This window comes from Ischnura elegans, chromosome 13 (assembly GCF_921293095.1).
Source record: "Ischnura elegans chromosome 13, ioIscEleg1.1, whole genome shotgun sequence".
NCBI lineage: Eukaryota > Metazoa > Arthropoda > Insecta > Odonata > Coenagrionidae > Ischnura > Ischnura elegans.
In genome coordinates, this window is record NC_060258.1 from 11,685,110 (window position 1) to 11,704,051 (window position 18,942).

Genomic DNA, 18,942 nt, shown 5'->3' on the forward strand with positions numbered 1-18,942 from the left:
TTTAATGCCAATAACATCCTGCAGATTTATTTACAAATCTCTCCCTAATATTACGGGGCAAATTTATTTTTTAACAACCAAGCATATTAAGCCAAACATTTTATTGCCAATCGCATGAGTGATCAACACCTGTTGGGTTATTGGAGCTGATTTCTGCTGGCCGGCCCCAATCGTAAACGTTTTTCCAAGGGGTAAAGTGGGAAATTTAATTCCCAAACCTTTCAATTCTTTAACCTTATCCTCAGATATCACCCAGACCTGGCTTCCCGTGTCTACAAGAGCATACATCGAATGGTTCCATTGGAGCACTTCTATCTCTGGGCACAAATGAGGCCTCCCCTCCTCCTCATACTCGAGACTGGAGTCCTTCCTAAACGGTCGAATGGGGACTTCCACTTTCATACTCGGCGAGTTTGGGTGGGGGAAGTCGTTTGACCCAAACTCTCTGAGTTTTCCGTCCGTGGAGGTGAAAATGAAAAATCCATTTAAGGTTGGAGCACATTACCCTCGTCACGGCTCCCCGCATTCGGAACTCTCTCATCTCCCCCCCGCTCTCCTGGACTGAGTCTGCCCTCTACCTCTATTTTCTCCGCAATTCCACCAATTAAACCCACGGCGTGTCTGATTTCCTATCGCGTTGACATTCGGGTGTGTCTCACCTGGCCTTCTTGCAGGCATTTGGTATAGGCCAATACGTCCGAGCATTATTAAATGTCTTTTAGATGCACCAACCTCTGAACTTCGGAGCTAATTCTAGGTTTATGATAGGAAATGTCGTACTAATAACGCCACTATCTCCTCCTTATTCTCTTGCGGCTCGCAAAGTCTTATTGCGATGATTTTTCGGGTCGTGCATTCCTGCATACTACTTCCCGGTGCCCTCCGATAAAGCCCTGAATGATCTGATAATTAATACGGTGCTCCTTTCTCCAGTACCGCGCATAAAATACCCGTTTTAACTCTCCCATGTCCTCTGGGAAAGGAGAAATTGCGTCGGCCCATCTCTTCCCATCTTCAATTAGTTTTTGATAGAAAAATCGCGATATAACTTCAAGCGGGATTGCGTGAACTGAATAGTAATTTTCACCCCCTCTCGTGAATGCAACGGGGTGTTCATGCGGCCTTCCACGGAATTGCAAGTTGGACGGGGGACTTGGAATGTTTGTCATGGAAGTCATACCTCATGCCTTCATTTGACGGATTCCCGCCACCTCCCTTGCGAGATCTTTAATTCTCTTTACCTGTGGAATTTTCTCCTCCTGCACGTTTTGGGATATCACTACCACTTTTTCCTTCAAATTCTAGGCTCCTCATTCACTTCCCTTTTCACCTCCTTAATCCGTTCGTTAACAACAGCCTTAAATCCCTCTAGTTTCCCATCTTTATATTCGAGTTTTTTCTTAAGATTCTGCCTCTCCTACCGCTCATTCGAAAAACACTCCCTCGTTTCTTTCATCATTCTGTCAAATCTCTCGTCATTCTGTTTTCAATCCTCTTTCCGGCTCTCCTCAAGTTTTTTATTATCCTCCTATCTATTCTCCTTCAGTTCCTCAAATTTCTCTAATACCTTTTATTATACTACCTTCTACTCTCCTCCATTCTCCTCATCAATTCAAATAACTCATTAAAGCTTGTACTATCGAGAACATCACCCTTTTTCTTTGACTTCAGCCTTAACTTTTTCATTTACTGGTTCACACTCACAAACGTCAATAATTTTTACCTAACTATCTGCGTCAGTCAGTTTAATATTTCTGTGGATAACGGCACTCCTTAAACGCTTTGATTTTATTTAGGAATTATTTTCTTCAAACTGTATTATAATTTTATATTATAATATTAGTAGGTATAATATTATTATATTATACCTACATATGGTAGTTTTACCCTACGGGACGATACATTGCTCTGATATGACAGAGAGATTAGTGTGTGCGTGGCTTTGACGTCATTCCTTATCCCTTCTCCTTCATTGTTGAAATTGTTCATGTCTTCTTGCTAAAGAAGAGAAGAACAATTTCAAAAGGGACTCCGGCATTAAAATTCGCTGTACCTACTTGTCAACATGTAATCAGAAAAAAACAATCTACGACCCACTCCCCCAACCTCCCGCTCCCTTCCCCCCACCACTTGACAGATACATATATATATATATATATGAATTTAAGTTCCCAACTCTTCAGAATCCTTTGAGAAAGCGAACAGCAACAACGAAAACGTTGGAGCCACCCAAGAATTGACGTGGTGATGTAGCCCAAAAGTTTTATTCAACATGATTACCAATTGTTCTCAGACTGGAGACTGCTTTCATAAAAATTTATAGGTTCTAGCCAAGCGATGAAAAGAAAACTTTTTTCGAAAGCCAAAATTCTTCAAATAAGGTTACCCCATTATCCTGACCCTGAGCCCTCAGTGGCGTTAAAAATTATTTTGGTGCAATTGAGGGATGATTGAAAGTAACGTCATTGCCATATGCACTATAAAGTTATTTTTAGGAAAATATTACAGGATTAATTTGTATCCTCAACCGAGGGAAAACAGATAAGTCCATTTGCTTTACCGTGGAGTGTAGAGGTCATATTCGTAGAGTGAGCTGAATTATCTACTACGTAGTATGTAACGAGTCCGACATTGATCAACATTTCAGTTTCAACAATATTTTTATCTGTACAAATAAGGGTGTCATTAAGAAGAATTCCGGAATGTTTTTTTCTTTTTCGGCCATAGAGCGAAAACCGTTGCTCAAATCGTTCTGGAGCATTGAAAAAGTTTACAGTGCCACGTACCCACCACCTTCTTTGATTCTCTGAGCGGTGTAGGTATAGGGTGTGTCTTAACGAAAATGATTTTTCTGCGCCATGGATATTCTGATAGCGTTCCCATTAACAAAATACCAGGGACCAATTTCAGCTGTGGGAAATTCCCTTATAAAAATATTTCGAGGCTCTTTGATCAATATTTTACACTGTAATGCATTTTACCACCTGGCAACGTGGTTACAGCAGATTGGCCTTAGATTAGGAACGTATAAAACCGTACCCGGCTCGATTTTGTGGAAGTTCCTTATATCCATGATAAATTAAAATGTGAATGTGACTGTGGAATTTGTTATGTTGGTCAGACTGGAAGAAAATTCAAAGACAGAGTGAAGGAACATAGAAGAAGTTTTATATACAATGATGGGAAATCTTGTTTCGCTAATCATTTATGCCTCTGTAACCATTTTAGCAATTTTGACGAACATATTTTACATTGTATTGACAAAGGGCTTAAACTAGATTTTATGGAAAAATTCGAAAATGCCAATAGCCCGGATGGACTTTGTAATGATGTTTTATTTTGTAATGACTCTCCTTTGTTAAAATGCATCCCCATGGCGTAAAAACCCTGACCTTCACTCCGATCCACTCGATGTATGTTTTCGTCCTTTACTCACTTGTTCACCAAAAACCGTTCCCCTTCCACTCCCCCACATCAATTCCACACGCCCTCACCTCCTACCTTGGCCTGGGTATATATACCGAGAGAGTACTGAATTTTTCACCTCGATAATGACACTAAAATGTGTTGAAACCATGGTCGGTGCTGAGTTGTAATATATAAAAAGTGTGGAAATTACCATCGTGTTCTTCTTTTTATCTTAGATTAGGAAATAGTGCGGTGACGTTTCGTGCTATCTGCATCCAAGATAGCGGCGGGGTAGTGGGTGCGGTTGTTGCGTTGTTGGCAGAGTGAGCTAGGTATGATGCGAAGTCACGTGACGCAACATAAATCCCATTCCCTGTCTGCTTATGTAAAACTATATTTTAGCGAAATAGTTTACATTTTTTACAATAATTGCAACATTTAAGCCTCACTACCTATTGAAGTTTAATGGGTAACTTTTTCTAGCCTAAATTTGTATGTACAAGTGACATAGAAGAAATAATACTACACTATCGTTATATTCACCTTGGGAAAATCCCTTTTGTTCCCTCTAGCAACTTCTTAAGCATGTCCAGCGTTGAGATAAAACAGTCCTTCCTGCAACAGAAAGTCAAATTAGTCATTAATTAGTATGACACCTGCACTGAATGAAATATCCTTTAATCAAGTGTTTTTGTTTCGGATGTTTAACCCCATAAATAGAAGGCAGCATCTAACATTTCAACAAAGACTAATGTCAAGGGTATAAATTGAATTCCTTGACAAGAGCGAGAGATCGAGACGATATAGTCCTTTTACCCATCCAATCCCTCCTCATTGCATTAGTTGTTATTTTTGAATTTACGCGATTTGAAATAATATAGTTCATATACAGAATGAATAACAACTTACAGATTACCTGTAACAATAAAAATGAAAGATAGACGACAGTTACATTGCATGTCAAACAGTAGCTTAACAAAGCAACAAACATATGCGATAGCCATTACCTCAGCATTTAGCTAGTTATTCGGTTGTTTTTCATTCGATGGGAGGAAGTTAGGTCAGTAAAATGTTTATTTGTCGAGGAAAGGGATCAATATCATTCGGGATGGAATTTATTAGGAAGGAAATCCGGTAGAATAAAGAACGGTTAATTATTAATAGTTTGGATATTGTAGATTCGAAAGTTTTCGCGGCGTTGATTAGATGATCTTTCCATTCTATTTGGGTTTTCACCGCGTTTGTTGGATAGTTTTGATGTTGGTTTGTAGGCAAAGCATGGAGATCAAACCGTTGTGGCGGAAAGGCCTTTAGAAAGTTATCTTTTGATTTGAAAAAACTCAATATTAAAGATAATACTGATCACAATTTCCTTTCGCTGATCATGGTAGCCTTCACTCTTCAGGGATTTCCCATTTTGTAAATATTCAACCTTACGTTATTCTAACGGTTGAAAACATCAAACATTTTTAGTTGGCTATTCAACCGGAATAAATAAGGTATCGAGTATTTGTCATGTAAATATTATCGTGTGACTTAAACATAGTATACATGCGGAAAATCTTTGTAAATATCATCTGTATGCATGATATACATCGAGCTTCAATAGGTCGCATCACCCGTAGGCTCAAAATAGACAGATTTTAGACATCTTTCATTTTATGAGTGCTCGAAGGGTTTCCTTCAATGAAACTCATTTGATGTACTGAAATGGCTTTCAATATTAATATATAGAGAACCTAAATTCCTGTAAATCATGCTCTTCCATTCATCCGAAACTATTATCACTATAGTGCAATATTACAAATGGAATGACGATAAGGTACTATTGCAGAGATAGTTCTTTTTTTAAATTTTAGGTGATGGCAGCGGACACTCTGAAAATAGGTGATTCTATTCGAGTTTGGTCTTATGCAATCAATTATAAAGTATAGTCTGAGTAAACCATGAGGAACTATGGTGAGGTAATTCTTTGTTAAAACTTTCGCGAGTACTCGTGATATAAGATTTTAAAAACTTAAGGGCTATGCTACCGCGTCAATTTTTAGGTGGTTCCAACGTTTCTCGACCAATGCAGGTCGCTTTTTGCAGGTAATCTGATGAAGAGGGAATTTTTGTTCATATAGATCGGTGTCCGAGTCAGAGAGTTGGGTTGGGGGATTCGAGAGGAAAGAGGAGAAGGTTGTTAACTGTTTTTTTTATTATCGGTTATCAAGTACGACTAATTATAAGTTGGTGTCCCGGCTGCAGAAAAATTATTCTCTTCTTTTCTATAATGGTGAGGTCTTCTAACACCAAAGGAGCCAATTAGTTGGGAAGGAGCCAGGATGAAGGCTTGCGTATCGATGTGGAATTCAATCGAACGCCAGAGGATAGGTGCCTGCTACTGTGTGCGGGGAAAAGGTGACTGGATGCTGTAGAAGATGACTTTAATACAAATTGGCCTTAGGAAAGGGCAACATCTTGTTTTGAATTGATACAGGTGGAGTAAAGTATCAGCTCCCTATAAAATCTCAGGACTCTAACCTAAGATATAAAAGCAGCCACCGAAAATATGGATTCAATACCCCAGAGTAAAGATGAATATGCCGGAGATAGTGGCAAGATGAATGCCCAGTTAAGCAAGAATCACGAAAACAATGAAGTAAAGAAGGGTATGGTGAGAATTCAGGACCCAAATATTCGATGCTGATAATCTTAATCTCACCATAATGACCGATTAAAGTGCCACTATGTGACAAAGCCGAACGATATGAAGTTGATGTTCAATACAGCCGCTTAAAACAATCACTTCTGGCAGGTATTACTCTACATGCCAGCCAAAGAAGAGTCAGAGAGGGATCTGATTAATTTTCCTTTAGATATAGAAAAGACAGTGGGCAACTTAAGTCTCAAATTTGATGCAAAGAAAACCAAGATATTGGTATTTTACATATCAGATTCTGATTGGTGACCCATTTCTAGTGAATGCGGCTGAAAGGTCACAATATCAGGTACGTACGAAAGGTCCTCTTCCCTGATCAACTACAATATTTACCATGGTTAATGATCGTTATTTACTGATCAGGAGGCCTTTGAAATGTGGTGCTACAGAAGAATGATAAAAATCAAATGGTTCGACCGAGTTAGTAACGAGGAAGTCCTAAGAAGAGTAGGAGAGAAGAGAAGCCTCATGAAAACCTTAACAAGAAGATGGAACAACCTTATAGGCCACATCTTGAGACATGATGGCCTTATGAAGACAATTGTCAAAGGACAAGTGGATGGCAAGAACGGAAAAGGAAGACCCCGAACAAAATATATGGAACAAGTAAAGAGAGATGTGAAAGAGAAGAAATACATAGGAGGGAAAAGATTAGCTGATAGGAGAACTGAGTGGAGAGGTGCGTCAAACCAATCCTAGGATTGTTGACCAGTGATGATGATGATGATGATGGATACAATTTAAAATACTAAGATTTCAAATTAAAACGTAGAAGGTATGCTGAGGGAAACATGAACATAAATATGTGAAAATAACAAAGAAAGTTGGATAAATTTTCCCGGGTTACGGCCGCGTTGGTTAGTTTTAGCGGACTTAACCCGCTAAGCTGTTATCCATGTCATCACCTTGGAAGCCTCCGTACCAATAGAGGTATTTTATGGAATAGAAGTCTGTCTTGTACTACAGTTTAGAATATATACTTCTTTTCTCATATTTTTCCAGAAGCTTTTTTTTAATTATAGATTAGAATTATTAACATCCAGACTCACCCACTGTTTGATGAAGGGTGAACGCTCTGCTGGGCTTCAGCCTCTGCCCCTTGGTCTCTTGTCAGGTTATTATCATCCATTGCCTCCAAAGGGTGCTGATCGCTGTAAATATAAAATCATTTTCCACATTAGATGATTTCTCCTTGATTGTTTGAGTTGGCAGCTTAAAAATTATCAAAATATTTTATAAATGGACATTCAAAAATAAACATACGGCTGGGTCGGTCGAAAAATGACTCGTTTGGAATAAAATTCACCCTGTGCGAGAAATTTTTCATTCAAATCAGGGTCTCAGGTACTAATCTTTAAAAAAATATAATATTAACCACTGCCGCTAGAGACTTGAAGTTAAACATTTCTTCTTCAGTATTCAGTGGTCTCGTGAAGTCTTGACCCCTCGAGAAACCCGTCGAGATTCTCGGGTCCCCTCAGAAAATAAAATATTATATATTTTAATTATCTCTTTTATATACTGAGTATAATTTCACAAAAAGATCATTCAATGCAATGGTGTATTTATTCATAACAAATGCATGTTGTAAAAAAATCGATATAGCTAATTTGAGAAATATTATTCATTACTTGCCTAACCAAAATTTATTGATGATCATGATTTTTGTTATCTTAGTTATCATGCATAATCATTGGTAAAGGATGTGTAGTGATTCAGTGTAGTAGTTCTCATTTTTGTTAATTTAATACTGAATGTCTCGATTTTATTATGTTACTGACAAAATAAGCATTGGTGTAACCCTTTAGATAAAATAAAATATATATCTAACTATAAATGGGTAAGGATAAAGGGGCAAGACTTCTCGAGACTGGATTGGACTATAGTCCCATGGGTGACTCTCGCCGCACCGAGAGTCTTGTCGACAACGGCGAGAAATTCAAGTCTCGCCTGGACCACCGAGACGAGACTCTCACAGATCACCATTGAAAACCCTACGTAGGATGCGATACTCTTTTGATGTGAAGTATTAAAATACGACGGAATAATTTGTTTTGAATGTGCTGAGAAAGAGCCATCAATCAAAATATGTACTAGATTGAAACGTTTTATCCTTTTCAACCGCCATTCATTCCTAATATGAATCGGTAACTGCAGAAAGTCGTCATTTCCAAGTTGGACGAAGTTTAATATTTTTCTCTTAGTTGTTGCTAGGTGCAAGACTCAGCGTTTCCTACTGAAAAGAAAACATTTTATGGAAACACATGCTTGGTGTTATTATCATGGCATGTTTCCTTTTAGTAGGAAGAGTTGTGTCTTGCGCCTAGCAACAACTTTGTCAATAAAGGTAAATTATCAAACTTGGTCATGCTTTTCTGCAGTTAGCAATTCATGTGAGGATTAAAAGGAAAAATACAAGCTATCAGAAAAATTGGCTCTAGAATGTTAGAAGAAACTTTTAGAAATAGTATCATAGATTCCATTTATCTCATTCTTTTGTCTCTCTAACTCCCGTGCCAACAATTTGTTCCTTCTCTGTGCTCTGCGGTGTATGTTGAGTCATCAATTCCCTCGTGCCCAAAGTGCGAGCTCTTAGTTAAAAGTAAAAAAAGTAGGGTTTGCTGTGAGCAGTGCTCTCATACATACCAATCATCCTGGTAGCATATCTCTGGAGCTGATACGTAAATGCTTGAGGAGCTACAGTAGTCTTGGGAAGCTGAAGTGGTAGCAGACATCCTGCAGCATCCATGTATAGAAATAAAAATACGTACTAGAATGAAATATTCTACCAATTTCACCTTGAATTATTCCTAACCTGAGGATTGAAAATAAGAATACAAGGTATGATAGGTGCAAGCTTCACTATACCGAAAGAAACTTTTAGGGAAACTATCATAGATTTCATTTATCCCAATCTCTTGTCTTGGCTCAACTCTCGCGCCGACAATTTGTGTCTTCTCTGTGCTCTGAGGTGTAGATCTGAGTCAGCGATTCCCTCGTGTCCCAAGTACGAGGTCTTAGTTAAAAGTAGAAAGTAGGGTTAGCTGTGAGAAGTGCTCTCAAACGTACCGATCATCCTGGCTGTTTAACTCCGACGCTGATTCATAAATGCTTGCGGAGCTTAAGTAGTGTTCCATCTTCTGCTCTCCTGAATTCGGGTCTGGAAGCATTGGCACCTCTTCCTCCAGGTCTTCGAGCGACGCCAGGGGAGCGACGCCTGATTTCAGCATGGTAGAACTCCTGGATCGAGTGAAAAGTATTCATTTGAGGCAACAGGAGCTGAAGAGCGCTGTGGAATCATTCATTACATGTAGTAATCACAGTGTATTATGCTGCGCTTGACCATCTCAACCTATCCATTGCTCTCTTATTCAAAAAGTTCATCAAATTTGTAACGATAGTGCTGCCATAAATGCATTTCTGACAAATTATGAATCTCAACAAACATAATTGAGTAACATTACAAGGGATATTAGAATAATGACTTACTTCAAGTGTCAAATAGCTTATGATAAGGTTGTGTTTATGGCCACTATACTCTAAGATCACACTAAGGGTGGAGACCAGGAAATAGTAATTGAAAATATGTGTCTGGCCTTCTATGCTTCAGAAGCTTTTATATTTAGAAGAATAGGAAAACAAGGAGTTCTAGAGATCATTTCAAGCCAATGAAGATCAAGGTTTATAGGCCGCGTAATGAGAAACAGCAGAGAATAGGTGAGAAACATAATACCAGTTGGCACAAAAGATAAATTACTCCATTATTACCCTTATTTTACACGGGTAAAATTGTGGTAAAACATGGCTAACCTGCGCGTGTGAGCTTCCAGTTAAACGAAACATAAAGTAGCGTTAGCTGTGAGCAGTACTCTCATACGTACCAATCATCCTGTGAGTGTGCCCTTGAGCAAGATGTATCAACACTTGAGGGGCTGATGCAGACTTGGATCTGCGAATCCTGTTCCTCCTGTTTCGGGTCTGAAAGCACTGGCATCCCTTCCTCCATGTCTTCGAACGACGCCCGGGAAGCAACGCCTGGTTTCCTCATGGTGACAGAACTCCTGAATAGAGTGAAAAGTATTGAAGTGAGCTAACAGGAGTTGAAGACAACTTGCTCTCGCTAATTTAATCACTTCCTGAATACTTTATTGTTAACTGACTGAAGGCTAAGCATTAGTGACCTGGGTATTGACAATCCAATTCATTAACAATTAATGCAAATGAAATGGCTTATTGATGACGTGTGTGGATCGCATAATTTTTAATCCTGAGTTTTCTCAAATGTGCACGAGGTATAAATTTAAAAATCTCAACAATGAATTACTTACACACATAAAATGGCTTAACTATGACCAGAGGCAAAGATTATCGGTGAATAAAAACCGTGAATTTGTCATAAATATCTGTCAATTTCGGTTGAAAATTTTGTCATATAATTGCAATTTCGTCATAAAAATCACTCATCACAAATATTCATTTTTATCCCAAGAACAATAATTACACCAATAAAAATGCTTTTTAGCATATTAAATATATTTTAAAGGTAAAAACCTTGATAAAGAAGGGTCAAAGCAAAGTCTAAAAGAATAAGTTAAGCATTTGTTAGATACACATACCATAAACACTCTTTGCTATGTATATATTTCAACCTCATAGCGCGAGAAAAGAGAAATGTGGGAGTTGTACAGATGGGGAAAATTATTATTGGTATAAATTTCACTGTCTCATTGGCCTGCGTGATGTAAATAACTTATAGTTTTCAGTTACCACATTGATAACAACAGTTTTCGAGGTCTTACACAAAAAATATAACATCAACATATGCAAATATATATTTATCTATTAATTGGTTGCTTCTCTCTATAATATTTTTGGAATATGCCATCGAAAATTATTCACACTATGGTATTTATAATTGGCTGAATCCGTCTTTTCTGGAATTGATACCCATTGGTCGAATTTGACTTTCATTCTACATTTTTTGGAAGTTCAGTGTGGTTCTTTTATTTATATTTCCATACATGGAAAAACCTCTTTCTGCGTCTACATTTGCCACAGGTATCCACAGGGTTTTCCCAAAATTTTCTACAAAATGGGGAAAATCATTTTAAACAGCAAGAATTAGTGGAAGTGCTGAAAATTCTTTTTCTTCCTCCCAAACTGATCGTTCAGAATCCTTCAAAGCATAATAGGCAAAAAAATCTTGAGTTTCTGTTATTGATTATACGAGGGCATTAGCAGCAATTGTGTTTAAGTCCTTCACATCAGTTGTCAATATAAACCTTGAGTTAAATAATCTTCCCATGGCTGTAATAATGTTCCTCCCTGGGTCCCTGTATACAAAGAATGACAACTTGATATTAGTCTTTACGCCTATATGCTTCAGGACCTCACATATGAAAAGTTGCACAGATTTTTTAGAGTTTTAAGAGAAGATTCATTTTCTTTTCCAAACTGTGCATTGCTGACTATAGGGTAAAGGAATTCTATAAATTTAGCTTCAATCGGTTCGTGAATGTTTTCGGTTCTCCATAGATACCGGTCTGGTTCTCCCCCATCCGAAATCTATAATTAGTTCCAAAGATGAACTCTAATTATCTCAATTAATGGCAAATTAAAATGAATAACCACAAGAAGTGAATGAAAATAATTTCACGAAAGATGTTAATTAGCAGGAAGGATATGTAAAAAAAACTTAAGGTTGTCTCCATAATATTCTTTGCAAAGTAAAAAGTTAAAGAATACGTTGTTAAGAATGCATGATCGACCAAGATGTCTCATTACATCAGGCAACCACTGGTTCTTTCTACAAGTTTTTTGTTGCAACTTCTAAGTCAGATCAACATGCATTCTGTGATGTTGCTAGCTTAAATTGTTACTTCAATTGATAACTTATAAGCATGCTTCACATTCCAAGTTCTTATGACCTCAACAATAAAGTGCTCAACACGACGGTACAACGACAACGTGGATAAACCGAGCGGCCATGAGTAAACGCAAGATTGCAATGCGGTGTTGCACTCAACAGGATAGCCACACTTTTCGACGCCTTGCATAAGTTTATCAACTTACGAATAGGCTCTCGAAACGCATCTAGCTCGTATGTCGAAGAATTACTGTATATATACATGAATCAATCTTAAGACCACTTTCAGAGGAAACTATTTTCCGCGGGCGTCGTTCACGGCACGGCACACGGCGTAGCAGAGAGGCGTCTCGTCTGACAGCCGCCTGAATTTCACGTGAACGGCGGCCTGCGAAAAGTCGTTTCGTCTGAAAGCGGCCACAATGTAGCATAGTCTATATTTCACGCCGAAGACGGAGCATCGCCGGGCCGGATTGAAATGGGCGCCGTGTTGTCGACGGCGCGATTCGACACGCTTGAAGACATCCATAGAGACCAATAGTTAAGTTGAAAGAACGTCACCGTGCCGTGGCCGGCGGCAGGCGGAAAGTAAGCTTGTTTGAAAGCGGCTTATGTGATCGCGGCTACAGAATGTTAAAATGTTGGCGATAGCGAAAAACTGAGGCCCCTTAAATGCGCTTGCTTGGGAGTAACTCTCATGAGTAAAAAAAGCATGGGCGTCATGCAATCGAAAAGTAATGTATGTGTTTTTAATCTTTTTTTTCACTTTTTGGCCTTGAATACGCTGCAGACCAATTCGGCTTTGGGAGCCGAATACAAATCTTCGCCACAGTTCCGAGTCGGTTCCAAAGCACCGACTTCATGCGATCGCTTCTTGCTACCGGTTTTTTTAACAAAACTTAAAGTGACGAGGTATTTTTTACCGCAATGGTGGAAAATATCGCGCCAAATTAGCAGAAAAAGTTCTTTAACACGAAATTTCGCGGTTCGCGGAAATTCCGTGGCTCTAACTATGACAAATGTGGGTCGCATGAATGTTAATGTTTAATTATAGCCAATTGACCGAAATCTGTACGTGCGATAAACACGAACATAGCTGAAACATTGCCTTAGATTTTTTTACTTTAACCTGATAAATTAGTTGCTCGTGTGGGTGGTTATATCGAGAGCCGAAATTCCTCCATGTGAAATATTCACGAACCCTTCACATTTTTTCTTAGCTCTATTCGCTATTCGCAGGGAAAATACCGGCATTCCTATAATACATTCCCGTACACTTACATCAAGAAGAAAGATTGAGCAAGTATTTAGTGTGGGCGCGAAGCAGTTATCAGGCGAAGCCTCTTAGATTGGTGGCAAGCTGTTTGAAAGATGCCATAACCAGGATCCAAAGGAAATATATGTCAAGGACACCACGATAGTCCACAAGGCGTCCGAGTGTCACAACGGGCAGATATAATTCTAACCAACAACCACGAGAGAATAATATCACTGCATGAGAGTAATTCTAAGGTTTGTATTTCTCTTTCGGTACAATCGAGGAAAACGGCGGCTCGCTGCCTGGAAACACTGACGGAAATAAGATAAGACCTGCAGCCACTCAGCTTCCGGAAACTTTTTATATTTTCCTCCTTTGCAAAATCCAGCATTAAATTGGCGCTGTATAGGTCATCTTTCGACGCGCATAATTTTGGCTGATGGACGAAATTCTCACGTTCAAGGAAATAACGTCGAAATTAAGCCAAGAAATAATGGTTTAATTTTATGTTAATTTTTTTATTTATTTTTTTGAATTTATTTATTTTTTATTTTTTTACTCGCAAACACGCAAACGTTGTCCACACTCTTGAATCTGTGATCATGGCAAATGCGATTGTCAACGTCTCAAGCGTGACTTTAAATGCCCGTGGTCCTTCTCTGAGCGAGTGCGATGCACCGTCTGAGTATGTACTTTGAATGCCACGCCCCGAGTGTGCCCGTGCGAGACACATCTGACTGCTTTCATTCTGTGCCTCTTCGTTTGTGTGCTGGTATTTTTCAAATATTTTTGCAGCTGATGCCAGGATTGCTTCCTCTAAGACCAGCGTCTGGCGGCCGCTCACGGAAGATATTCTTACACTCACGCTCCGATTTATGTATTTTCTTAACGATTGTGTGTTCTGTGCGGGGACGCTGATGTGTATCATAACCGTATGCTTTTCTGCCACGTCATTTCCTTTCTCTTTCACCGTGGCAATGATAGTTAAGGCATGGACCGTTAAGGCAGGTATACCTACTAGGTACATGGTACCACTAGCTACTAGCGCTACCACGAAGCTTGATGATTTCGGCGGTGATTTATGCAAAGAAAACTCTCTTAGCTTTGGACCGCAGGAGTAACCAATAGAATGCACTGGGGCAGCTCACCACTCACAAACAGAAGGAATGGACGAGGACACAAGGACGAAAGGAAAGATACACACTCACACGATAGCAGGAAAGGGACAACAACATGCGTTTCGGGGCACGCTGAGCCCAAGTGAAGGTACAATACTTCATTCATTCACACGACGCCTTAAGCGTAAACATTCTAATAAATTCATAGGTAAGGAAAGAATGGGATGGGAACATATAATAAAAATAGGACAAGGACAACGGTGCAGTGGTAGATGGAAAAAGCTAGAAATAAGAGGGTAAAAATGCTATTTCAAAAATATACAGTTATATATATTTGAAATGTTTATGAGTTTTCTTTGAGGTATGGTGACATAATAGATTAAAAACTAAACCTTTTAGTGTTCTATACGGTATTTATGAAAAATCTCAACCGGAGTCGATCTTTTCAGGTCTTTATCAAGAGGTTTACGATGATGATAATGACCTGAAAAGGTGGAAAGCAGTTGGGTTTTAATTGCATACCTACTATGATGGACAGAGCCAGAAACACTTGACGGCATGAAAATCGGCCCTGACATGACACTCCCCCCTCCAATTTTTACTACTTTTCGGTCATTTGGAGGAATTAAAAGGATAATTTTAGCATTAAAATTTATATAGGGTTTTTTTAGAGGTGCAAAATCCAAAAACAATTAATATAAATGCTAAAAATGTAGATTTGTGGGGAATAATTCTCCCTAAAATGTGTAAAAACGCATTAAAAATGACCAATTTTTTCCTTTTTTCGCAAAACTTCACGTATTTAAAAAAATTCCCAGCTTGCATTTCACATTATCCTCCCCGAATGAAAAAAAATTATACAACAAGAAACTGCAGTAATAACTAAAATATTTTTCTGCCTAGGATAGCAGCATTAATTAAAATATGCAGCAATAGCTAGGAAGATTCACTTTACTACGCTGGCCCTCGCAGTGCCTCTCCCGCTCAGGCTTGGAAGGCAATTCTCTTGCTTTTGCAGCTTAAAAAAAAGTAGAGGTAATAAATACTTTCTAATTACACGAAAAATATAAAATTGAGATTTTATGCTCCCATTAAAGTTTAAAGATATTCTTTCTCCTTAATCATGGAGTTCCACGAAGTATCAGCCTCTCAAATCAGTGACGTATATTGAAGTTGTCGTCATCTTTCCTCTAGCGATCGCTGAGTCAACTCTTTCGGTGTTCTGGACAAGGATCCTTTTTATCGAAATTGGCTGAAACTGGCAGTCATGGCTAGGATTAAGCTTCAAGTCCTTGTTGCACCAATTTTTACAGTAATTTGAGCAAATATTTGGTCACACTACAATAACATATGGCACAAAGTTCCGCCTAAATGATTTCATAAGATTTTTCGGCGCACAGAACAGTAGCCCCGAAATTGAAATGTGAAATAAATGAAATCAACCACCTCGTCCGCAAGTAATCTAAATCTTGGTTTGTGTCCCATTTAACTACAGTCATTTACTCATTGATTTTATTGTGTACTTGGTGCATTCCTGGAAGAGAAGATAACGTTTCCGAGAAATGCCACGGATCATATTTTACGCCGACATACTTGGCATTCCTTAGGTCTGGAAGAGAGACACACGGTGACTCAGCTCTTCGAATTTGAATAGATTCACCTCTTAATACGTTTTTAGAATTTTCAATGTTGGGTTTAAGGTGACACCAGAACAATAAGTGAAAACCAAATTATCATATTGTAGAAATCGCCGTAGATGCGGAGGATGAAAAAGCAACAAGCGCTATTATTCAAGACTGTGCTGAATCTTCCAGTATCCATACTTTTCTTTAAACCTTTCAATTGTTCAGGAGAAATATTTCATGATTGATGATGAAATTACAATATAATGCTATGAAAAAAATCAATTCTACTGAGAGATACAGAGGTTTTTCTAAAACTGGACGAATAGTCTACAGGCACCGCCCTAAACGTATTTTTACTGGACTCTGACGTCACGCTCAGCCAACATGGCGATGGGTCGCTTGGAGCGCACGAATACCATACGATTTTCAAAGTGGAATTTTACGAATAATACGAAGGTTAGATATGCACTACTGACGATGTAATTTAACATGTGGATGGCATTTCATTTATCGCATAAACACCCATTTTCAGTGGAATTCCACGAGGGCAGCACCGAGTTACCATGGCAACTGTTAGTCGTTTATACGCACCGTATTTCCTATAGTGGTTGGTACGTGCTTATTGTTCATGGGGTATTTGATGGCAGGCCGGAAGCTCTCGTGGCGTCGCACAGTGGGCTAGAATCGAAAAAAGCTGGCCAAAACCTCAAAATCGATTTTTTTGAGCTAGGAAGTTGACACTTCGCATACATATTCTCAAATAAATTGTGCATAACTTCCCAGATTATTTTGGTCCTGTGTTTTCACTTTAACAATATATGTGAGGTCAAAGTTGAGCAAATTTAGCGAAAAACGACCACCCTCGATTTTTTCTGAAAATTGCCGACTTTATCCTCGTGCAGTGGTTTTATAAAAAGTTTTATCGGCAAAACTGTTATACCATCTTAATTGACACTTCTTATTATTTCATTTGAAAGGTTTTTAAAGATTTTGTTTCATCAATAACCGTAGATACATAACAAAATGGCGGAGCCTGTTTTCAACCCATTTTTTTACATAAACGTAGAAAAAAAGTAGACATTGTCACCGGCTTACACTAAGTAACTTATATCATGTCGTTCTTTGAAGCTTCTACATTGTGAATCTAAAGTCAAACCTTGCACCAATTTGCAACCCCGAATTTTAAATCTTTTTTTCGAACGCACGGACGACTCCGGTTCTGGCCGGCGGCGGCGGAGAGTACGGCGACGCGGCAAGCGGGTGGATGCAATATGGTCTCATTCACTTTTATGTGTGGATAACAGATATATTAGTGACAGAAAATAATCACCAGAAAGTAAAATTTATAAATATTGCTACGAATGACTCTCATTATGCAATCGTTGGGCACTGCAAGAGGTGCACTGAACGGTTTCTTTCTTTGAGTGCATTCCATGGAGAATGGACTTAAATCGCGTTCTTAAAGTGGGGAAACGGACTCTTTTACTAACTAATAAACTTTTTAAAAATAACAGTTAATATATTCCTTAAACGTGATGGAAAATGGCTCAATACAGTACTTGATTTTGCCGAATTTTGCCAAATCAAGTACTGTCTTGGTGCTTGAAGAGTTCATTATTCTTATTTAGTTTATATTCTTGATTTAAAGCAATAATAACTATTCCAGATGCAGCACAATTTACATGTTGCTCTAGTTTAGCCAGTGCAGATGGACGTCAATTCATGTTTTCAGGGTTGTATCGAAAGAACGAATAGGAGGAAAACGAATGCAAAAGGAAGATACAGTGACCATCCTCGGAGGCAAGAAGAAGTCTTGCCAAGTGGATAAAATGCAACCCCGAATATTATGTAATGTCAGATTAAGAGGCCCTCTCAATAAGTAATTGTGTCCATGCAGCTCACCAAATTTCGGTGCAAGAATCTTCGAAAATCTGAAATGCCAGGGATATAATACTAACCCCAGCGATGAGAGAGTGACGCGAGCATATGATTTCATTTACCCGAGTGAAATTATTGTAGCAGAGGTTATATAAGAAGTTTCCAAAAATGGTTCTGTTCTCTTACTGCGACTCGAATCTTAACGTGCATTTCCACAGATCCTAGTTTCGCGTCGCATATAAAGTGCACTTTAATTTGCAAACACGGCTTTGATAGCAGTGAGGACATGCGAAATATAATTGCACGTGGGAACGAGGGCCTATGTCTCATGAATTATTGCTGGTGAGCACCTTTGTGCCTTCTTGTTTAGGTAAAAAATGCTGTTCGTTAGGCGAAGCATGAAACAGGCACGAGTATTCAAAAGTCATCACAATTATTCTAGATTTCCTCTCCAAATAATTTAATTTTCTCTCTCTCTCTCTCTCTCTCACTGACGCTTTAAATACAATTATGGTATGCCACCAACCGTGCATAAGGTCTTCATTCAAGGAGCTGACATTGCAACAGAGTCCATTCTTAATTGCGACAACTGACAGGGGAAGCAATATAGGCACGTTATAAGGACGTGAGAAAGTTCCGTGAACGGTTGACTAGAAAAGTGGCACGAGTGGCCACAAATAGGGATTTATTTCGAAGACAACTCCTAATGTCATAACTGATAATGACAAAAATTATGCCAATTAAACTGGAGGAAACACACAGCTTACCGAACAATTTAATGGATCTGTTTTTGAAAAAGGAAAACAATGCTTTAGCTCAGAAAGTGAAAGTGATAAAAACTCGTCAGATAGTGAATGAAAAACAGTAACCTTTTATTTCTGACAGTGCTAATTGCAGAATGTTAGTTGGGAAAAGCGTAAATTGTGTTGCTTTTGTTTATATTATGTTTTTATGGTAAAATATTCCTGAAAAATAACCATTTTGTCAGCAGCGCAGTTTTAAGAATAATGACGTTGATATATAGGTAAGAGATTTAAATCAATACTTTATATTGAGCATAAGACATAGATTAAAATGAACTGTTA

At 38.5% G+C, this 18,942-nt stretch overlaps 1 protein-coding gene across 1 annotated transcript in view; it reads right to left on the reverse strand.

Annotated features, from left to right (window-relative positions):
* The window catches only part of LOC124170021, a 343,638-nt gene that overhangs the window by 311,881 nt on the left and 12,815 nt on the right, over positions 1-18,942 (reverse strand). The window contains exons 3-6 of the mRNA XM_046548706.1: positions 9,994-10,173; positions 9,182-9,352; positions 8,759-8,848; positions 7,162-7,263 (exon numbers count right to left, since the gene is read on the reverse strand). Coding sequence (XP_046404662.1) covers positions 7,162-7,263; positions 8,759-8,848; positions 9,182-9,352; positions 9,994-10,160 — 530 coding nt within the window. The 5' untranslated portion in view covers positions 10,161-10,173. The remainder of the gene's footprint in view (positions 1-7,161; positions 7,264-8,758; positions 8,849-9,181; positions 9,353-9,993; positions 10,174-18,942) is intronic.